We start from the raw sequence: 8744 nt of genomic DNA, 5'->3' as shown, positions 1-8744 counted from the left end.
ACAGTACCCCCCAAGTCTGTCTCCCCCATCTGCAGAACATAACAGAATATCGGGAAGTTCTGCAAGTGCCTAGCTGCATGGATTTCCTCAGTCCGCATGGTGCTGGGAGGTGCAGGGGTGACAGGGAGCTGGCGATTGGTGCGGGAGGCTGCAGCTCGGGAGGATACTAAGGTGCGTCCTCAACAGGTGGGGACACACGACATCTCCCTACGGGAACCTGTGGGTCCTGGGTGGCTGGTGTTGCAAACCTGCCGTGCAAAATGGTATACAGCAGAGAACAAGCCCTTCCTCAAAAACACCGGGGGTCCAGCCCTCCCAGGACCACTAAACCTCTTAAAGGAGTCTGTGGAGGCGTTAAAATAATTGTCAGATTTAATTCCCATTAACAAATCATCGAATCTGTGATTTAATTAGATTTCCAAGCGGATTTATTCTGAACCGCTAAAACATTTTCCTGTCCAGCAACAACCTGGTAACAGGGAGAGAAAGCGCCTACTTTTTTAAACGAGATGCAGAAAAATAGCTGATGGTTTGTGCACAGGGATGCACACCTGGGATCCCGTAAGATCCAGAGGCTGGGGCAGGAGGATCGCAAGTCGGAGGCCAGCCTCCTACAGCTCAGGGAGGACAGAAGCAAACCAAGTCTCACAATAAAAATATTAAGAAATAAAAGAAAAACAGGCTGAGGAATGTGGCTCCGTGGGTCAGCCCAGCGGGATTCCATCCTGGGGACTAAAAATAGCTTTAACAAGCGGTTTGCGGGATATCAGGTCGCGTGGTATCAGGCTGCAAATAGCGAGGGTGCCTTACCCTGTTCCCTGGTCTGACATAGGTCGTCCGTGTTAACAGTCCCTTTTGGGTTGAAAATAAACTAAAACAGTATTTTATCAAAAAGGAAGACGGTTGGAGATGATATTCTGCACCGTTTGCTTTGGGAAAGTCACATTTATATATATATTTTTAACCTGTATTGCAAGAAGAAAAAAAAATCGTAGAAAAATTTATTCTGACTTTTTTTTTTTTCCTGGAAATCTCAGTCGTTGTCTTGGGAACGGTCACCATGGAGACGCCCAGTCCCTGCAGGGGGGGGGGGGAGTGTGGCGATCTCTGTTACAAAATAAAAGTCTCCCCCGGGACTTTTATTTTAAAGACGCCGTGGCTAAAGGTCAGCCTCCCACTTTCTGGGGATTTGCATTTCTTTCTTTTTCTCTTTTCTTTAAAATAAATCAACAAGATGCAGGGGTGTCCCCGAGCTGTGCTGGCCGCTGGACGGAGCCTCCTTCAGAAGGACAAGAAAGCCCAGGGCTGACAGGGGGGACCCCAGAGAGAGAGAGGGAGGGAGGGAAACCAGGCTCCTTGGAGGTCCGGCCTCCCTCCAGCACCGGCCTCCCCATCCCGGAGGCCAAACAGCATTTTGTGCATTTTAGCCCAGGGAGACCCTGCCCGGGACCCAGGGCTGCCTCCGGCCTTATCCCACACAGTGGACCCTTTGAAAAGACCCCGTGGTCCACACACTTCATGTTCCACATTGCGCCGTGGCCAGCCCAGGAGACAGGTGCAGATGGTGGACACGAGGTCCAGGGGACAGTTCTATCAGTAGCCCCCGGTGCTGACCCTACAGCCTCCTTCCCAGAAGCCCTGGACCTGCAGCCCTGCCTGGCCTCCGGGCACAGCCTCCGCCACCGTCCTCACACACCCCCTGTGACCTGCAGGGGACATGCAGGCGGGAAGTCATGTCCCTGAGAGGGGCCAGGGGACCCCGAAGGGGGGACTTGTGGGACCCAGGGGGACGAGGCTCCTTCCTCCAACCCGAAAATCTGCAAGAACAGGTTCCACTGAGCACCAGGCAGCAGGGGCCAGGGGGACCCAGAGTGGCCATGGCCGTGGGGACTGCAGAGTCGGAGGTCACCCTGCTGTCCGTCAGAGTCAGGAGGGGACCTGGGCGGGGCTCTCTGGGGACTTCCCTGGGACCCCCATAAAACTGGAGGCCAGGAGGGGCACGTTGTCCCTGTCCCCTCTGAGAGGACCCCTCTGTCCCTTGAGAGTGTCCCCTGCCCCTTGCCACCCCTCCAACACGCTCCTGCCTGTCACCCCGAGGGACAGGTCTGCAGTTTTGCTGAGTTGATGGCAAGAATTTTTGCAGGAGGGTCACCCTGCTCCCGCAAATTCCCAGAATCCCTTGCAGCCCCAGGGCGTCCTGATTAAAAACTCGATTAATTATCATCATTTATTAATTTCATCGTTATTTTTCTTTTCTTCGTGGATCCGGGGGATATTTTCCGTGAACTGCTGCGCAAAACCGCGGACGACCCGCCAGGAGGGGCGTCTGGGGCTCTCCCCTCCCCCACTTGGCCACGCGTTCCATGCACCTAAAGACTCAGGTTAGACCGGCGGTGGGACTGTCCGGGACCCAGAGCCGCAGGATTCGAATGCACGAGGGCCCTGCCCTGGGCAGGCCTCGGTCACTCACCCAGGACGCCCAGGCGGTAGTTGATGGTGATGACGATGACGTTCCCGTAGCTGGCCAGGATGCTGCCGTCGATCATGTTGCCCGTGCCCTCCATGTAGGAGCCTCCGTGGATGTAGACCATGACGGGCTTCTTGCTGCTCTGGTCGTGGATATCTGGGGGGGAGAGCAAGCGGGGGACACCGTAAAGGATCACACTCGGGGTGGGGGACCGCGGGGCCCGGCCAGCAACCCCATGTAGGTAGGTGGACAGAGGGAGGCAGGCTCTGGAGGCTGGCCTCGACTGGGACGTGTTCTCTGCACGGAGGTCACTTTTGGAGGGACGCTGGGGGGGACGGCGAGGCTCAGGGGTGACCCCCGGCCTCCAGGGCCCCACGTCCTGCAGCAAAAAAATAGGAAAAAAACATTCAAAAAGGAGAAGAAGAAAAGCAAAAATATCTGGGGAGCAGCGTCGCCCCCAGAAAAGCATCTCTTGGTCTCTTCTCGTCGGTGCCCAGAAACGGGGGGAAACCAGGGGGTTTTTGCTTTGCTCCAGAAAGAAGCAAAATGGGTCGGAACTAACGAGGCTCTGGCCTCCAGCCCCGGGTGGAGACTTTATTTCTGTTTTTTTTTTTTTAATTTATTTTTTATTTATTTTTGAAAGTAAAATGGACCTAAGGACTGGGATGATTTGGAACAGGACGGACGCCCTCATGTGTGGCTCAGTGTAAAATATAAAAATATTTTTTTTAAAAAAAGAAAGAAAAACGATCCACTCTCCGTCCAGGACAGATACTGGTCCAACACAAATAAAGAGTTCAGAGTCATCAGCAGAGCAGAACCCCGGAAAAAATCTAAAAAAAAAAAAATTAAAAAATGTCTTTTTTTTTTTTTAATGGATAGCAGTGATATGTCACTGTATCTAAGAGACAAAAACATGGAAAGTCAAACTCGGGATGAGATGTGGCCACTGCTCGGTGTTTTTGCACAGAATGTGAGTGGATTTGGGAGTTGGAACTCATAAGTTTTTCTTGCTATTTATTATTTTAATGTTATTATTATTATTTTATTTTATTTATTTTTTATTTAAGGAGGTAAAAGTGATATCTTGCAATGGAGGTTAACATCCGGGGACCATCTGCAGAGAGGGTCTTTGGAAAAGTTACGTAGATTTCACTTTTACGGAGACTGGACTCGATGATAAATATTGGTATAAAAATGTAGGTATGGATTATAACTATTGATACGGACACGTAGATCAATATGCAAAAATCAGAGACATTAGTTGTTTTTTTTTTTTTTTGTCAAAATAAAACCTATTGTCGGGCCGAATAGGGCACACTTATAATTCTAGCAAGTAGGGAGGCTGAGGCAGGAGGTTGGAAATTTGGAGGCCAGCCTCAGTCATAAGGCGCTGAGCCTATAAGGAGACCCTGTCTCAAAGTTTTAAAAATCAAAAGGGCTCGGGTGTGGCTCAGTGGTTGAGTATCCCTGAATTCAATCCCCGGTACAAAAAAAAAAAAAAAAAAACAAGGTGAAATAAAGGAAAAATTGGATTTTCCTCCCCTCCCACCACCAAATCCAGCAGCAAATATTCTCAGAAGCTGTTGGGACATTTTGCAGTGGGTGGAAAAGATCAGACACCCACGTTTCAAAATAAAATCTGCACGGAAAAAAAAAAAAAACACATTTGGAAGGGCGGAAAGTGGATCGTGCACATGCATCACTGAAAATTCTACTTTCTCTTCTTGGGACCAAGTAGGAAGAAAAAAAAATAGAAAATAAAAAGGTGGATTTCTTTGCAAAAAGTGTTTTATTCCATCTGCAAATCTTCCGGCCATTTCCGGTCCTCTACGTGGTGACTGGGATTTAAAAATGACTATTTTTTTTTAATTATTAATTTTGCAAGAAGAAAATAAAGAAAGAGGCGCACTGGAGTGTTCCCGTTTCAAATAAGGGGAGGAAAAAAAAACCAGGTTGAAATGAGGGAAAAAGTGCACAGAGAGAGAGAGAGAGACAGAGAGAGAGAGAGAGAATAAAATATAAAACCATGCATGGGAGTTGAGCTTTGGAAAAAACAAAAATTTTAAAAAATACCTTCATCGTCACCACGATCATTACTGGTGATATCGTCTGCGATTTTCTTTGTGTTGGCTCCTGGGTCATATTGTAGAAGTAAGTAAAGGAGGGGAAAAAAAAAAAAGAGAATTCAAAAACAATCGATTGGCCAAAAATTCAGAGAAGAGAGAGATTCTACCCCGTACAAGGAAAAAAAAAAAAATGTAACACAAAAAAGTCGAAATCGGTTACATTTGGATTTCAAAAAAAAAAAAAAAAAATGGGATACGGGCAAATGCAGAGAAACAGAAAGATGTCCACAAGAACCAATTCAAAACGTTATTCGTAAAAAAAAAAAAAGAAAAAAAAAGGTTAAGAATCCCGTGAAGATGCAGTTTGGGGGGTTAACATGAGATTATTGCAAAAAAAAACGAGAGAGAGAGAAAAATTAACAAGGAAAGAAAGAAGAAAAAAAAATTCTAATGTGATTTGTTCCAAAAAAAAAAAATTTTGAAAAAAAAAAAAAAGAGAAAGAGAAAATCGAATCATTTAATTTCATTTTTAAGAGATTTTCCCCACATTCTTAAAAGCAACGCACACGACGGACTCCATGGCTTTCTGGAATTTTCACCGGTTTCGAGGTCAAGCGCCCGACCAAGGTCACGGAGGAGGTTGGAGTGAGGGAATTTCACCATTTAAGCAGACATGCACGAAAACCAGAAAAAAAGCAGGAATTGCATTCAGAAATCGCAGATGTGCACACTGCATGCAACAGAGAGAGCTGGGGACACCAAAATTGGGGACAGAAAAAGATTGTTTTTTGAATCCCTAATGGACTGGTTTCCCAGGGCAAATGGAGGTCCCCTGCCATGTGCATGTAATAAAACGAGAACCGATGGCCCCGTGTCGGAAACTGTCACCAAGTGTCACTTGGGAGGTCTCGCAACTGGAATTGGTTGGAGAATCCGCCATCACCTACCTGCTGGGTTTTCTAGAGGGACATGGAGCCTGAGAGGGGACCCCCGGGGGTGCCAGCTGGGTGCACGCTGCCCATCCATTCTGCAGACTTTGCCTTTTCTCCAAGGAGAGGGGATCTAGGGGGCTTGGGCAACAAGTCACTCACTCGAGGGGAAGTTGTGAGCCACGTGCTGCATTTCTGCAGAGCTCACAGGCCCTTGAGCATGTCTGGAAGAGCTACCTGCAGTAGCGCTGTCTTCCTGGGTAGAAAGAAGGTGTCAGGATTGTGACTGTGTGCAACTCAAACACCCTTCAAGGACCACTCCTGGTGTGGGGGTGGGTGGACTGGGTAGTGGATCCCTGGTGTTTGTGGAGAGACGACGTTAAGTTGCATCAACAGGACAACCTGGACCCCAGGGCTACAACATCAAGGTCCTTGGGACACCTTCCAAACCCTGCACCCCGCAGTTTAACCTCCTAGGAGTTAATATGCACCCAGGAACAAGGAACAAGTGGGCAAAACGTCCTCCTTTAAGACATTCAGGTCCAAATTATTTTTTAAAAAAATTCCAATGTGTATAGCAGCTTAATTCATAGTAACTCAGCGATGGAACCCACCTAGGTGCCCTTCCACACATGGATGGATAAAGAAAAAGTGGTCTGTACCCATAGTGGAATATTACTCGGCCATGAAAAAAAGAATGAAATGATGGCATCTGGGTGGCAAATGGATGGAGCTGGAGAAAACCATCTTAAGTGAAATAATCAAATCCCCGAACACCAGAGTCTGGATGTCCTCTCTGAGATGCAGATGGTGACACAGAATAAGGCCCAGGGAAGAACATGAGTTCCCTGGATCAGACCAAGAGAAATGAAGGGAAGGGAGGGGGAAACCCAGGGGTGCGTACCCACCAAGCCACGTCCTGAGCCCTATTTATTTTTTTTATTTACAGACACGGTCTCCTTGAGTTGATTAGGGTTTCACTAAGTTGCTGAGGCTGGCCTCCAACTTGCCATCCTCCTGCCTCAGCCTCCAGGCTCACAGAGCCTCGGCATCCTCTGGAGTATCTCATTTAAACGGAATCGAGGGCACAGAATCCAGGTACGAGGCCACAGCAGCTCCCAGACACGACCTCGCCGCCTGTCCTTGCCCCGAATCATCCCAGGAAGGTCTGAGTCAGTCCCCACGCAAGTCAAGCCCCGCTCCCTTGAACATTTGAATTCTGTTCCATACATAAAACTGCCCCAGGTCCCAGGTCCTGGGAGAAGCCGTCTTTTCTGACCGGTTCTTCTCAAGTCTCTGTTGAGTGTTTTATTATTTGTTTTAGTGCTAGACACTGAATCCACTGCTGTCCCCCTACTGAGTTACCCCCCAGCCCTTTTTCTTTCTGCCACGGTCTTATCATGTTGAGGTCTTGCTAGGTTCTAAGGCTGGCCTCCTACTTCCAGTCCTCCTGCCTCAGCCTCCAAGTTGCTGGGATGACAGTGATGCACCAGCATGGCTGGCTGCTTCCTCCTCCATCTCCTCTTCCTCCTCCTCCTCCATCTCCTCCTCCTCCTCCTCCTCCATCTCCTCCTCCTCCTCCATCTCCTCCTCCTCCTCCATCTCCTCCTCCTCTTCCTCTTCCTCCTCCTCCATCTCCTCCTCCTCCTCCTTCTCGTCCTCCTTCTCTTCCTCCTCCTCCTCCTCCTCCATCTCCTCCTCCTCCTCCATCTCTTCCTCCTCTTCCTCCTCCTCCTCCTCCATCTCCTCCACCTCCTCCATCTCCTCCTCCTCCTCTTTCTCTTCCTCCTCCTCCTCCTCCATCTCCTCCTTCTCTTCCTCCTCCTCCTCCTCCTCCATCTCCTCCTCCTCCTCCTCCTCCTCCTCCTCCTCCTCCTCCTCCTCCATCTCCTCCTTCTCTTCCTCCTCCTCCTCCTCCTCCATCTCCTCCTCCTCCTCCTTCTCCTCCTCCTCCTCCTCCTCCTCTTCCTCCTCCTCCATCTCCTCCTCCTCCTCCTCTTCCTCCTTCTCCTCCTCCTCCTCCTTAGTGCTCACATCATTCCAGTTGTAGCCTCAGGGTCTCCTGGGTGCATCTCTGACATCAGCTGGATCCACTCCTTCCTGAAGGAGGCTCCGTACCTTGGAAGACCTTTGAGGAGCCTTTGCAAAATGTGCATATACAATGGCCCGTTCCTCGAGCTCCCCACTATTTTCCTGCAGGACTTTCTGAGCCTCCTGGTGGCAGGTGACATGGATGTCCACCATGGTGCACTGGGCCCCCAGAAGATGCCCGCCCTTTACCTGTCAATCATCCCACCTGGTGGACAGAGATGTCACTCAGGGAGACACCGATGTCACTTGTTACCATCTCATTAGCATCAACCGGCTGTGGTCACTCATTGGGGGAACCCTGTCCGAGTCCATCTAACAGAGACGGCCAGCATTTCTGTGCATTTTGATTTCCATCGAAGTCCCACGTGACCATTCAATTAAAGGTCTCTTCCAAGCCCCTGTCACGGATATTGAGCCTGAGGACCTCCAAGTCCTTTGTGGGAAACAGAGGGCGTCTGCATTTGTCCTTGGCCTGGGACAGACTTTGGTTTCAGGAGAGCCTCGAATCGGCAGGAAAATTAAAATTTGCAGAAGAGAGAAGGGACGTGTGTCCCTCTCGGGTTGCTCAGTCTCCAACCTGAACATCCATCGTGTGCGTGACTTTGTTGCAATGAATGAGCCGACGGTGCGACGATTCGATCGACTCAGGTCCACGTAGGGATCCTCAGAGTTTTTCCCATGACATCACTTAGGGTGCCAGGGTCCCCCTAGGGGACTTTGTGGGTCCTCCACTCCATGATGGAGGTTTTCCTGGTGAGGTGCGTGGTTGCACGGGGACACGGGGTTTGTGCGTGGGAGACGGATGCATCGTGTCACATGCAGGGGACACACCGTGCACTGGCTCCTGGCTGGGGACTCGCAGCAGGAATCCCACCTGGGTCAGGGTTGCCCGAGTTTCTACCGGTCCCTCTTCTTCTCCTCTTGCTGTATTGCACGCTTTGCAAGGAAAAAATTTTTTTGCACAGTCACAACGGAAGAGCACAGAGTCATGTCCCAGCTCCCTGGAAGGGATTCTCTCCAGAAATGACGGGGACAGACTCCACCTGGCGAATCTGTCGGCAGAAGGGATCCAGATGCCTGTCCTCTCAGCAACTTGGGAGGCTGAGGAACGAGGATTGCAAATTGGAGGCCAGCCTCAGCAAGGCGGAGCAAGACCCGGCCTCCAAAGAAAATTTATAAAAGGGCTGA

General features: G+C 49.8%; 1 protein-coding gene across 6 annotated transcripts in view; it reads right to left on the bottom strand.

Annotated features, from left to right (window-relative positions):
* Positions 1-2260: 2260 nt before the first annotated feature.
* The window catches only part of LOC144374797 (neuroligin-4, X-linked-like), a 102510-nt gene continuing 96026 nt past the window's right edge, over positions 2261-8744 (bottom strand). For 5 of the 6 annotated variants that reach the window (XM_078037569.1, XM_078037565.1, XM_078037567.1 and 2 more), the window contains 2 exons: positions 4544-4603; positions 2261-2623 (listed from right to left, as the gene is read on the bottom strand). In XM_078037569.1, coding sequence (XP_077893695.1) covers positions 2463-2623; positions 4544-4603 — 221 coding nt within the window. In that variant the 3' untranslated portion in view covers positions 2261-2462. The remainder of the gene's footprint in view (positions 2624-4543; positions 4604-8744) is intronic. The other variant, XM_078037570.1, reaches the window with a different exon arrangement.

The sequence above is a fragment of the Ictidomys tridecemlineatus genome, unplaced genomic scaffold (assembly GCF_052094955.1).
Source record: "Ictidomys tridecemlineatus isolate mIctTri1 unplaced genomic scaffold, mIctTri1.hap1 Scaffold_880, whole genome shotgun sequence".
NCBI classification, from domain to species: Eukaryota; Metazoa; Chordata; class Mammalia; order Rodentia; family Sciuridae; genus Ictidomys; species Ictidomys tridecemlineatus.
Note: the sequence above shows the minus strand (reverse complement) of the source record. Positions and strands in the feature narration are given on the sequence as shown.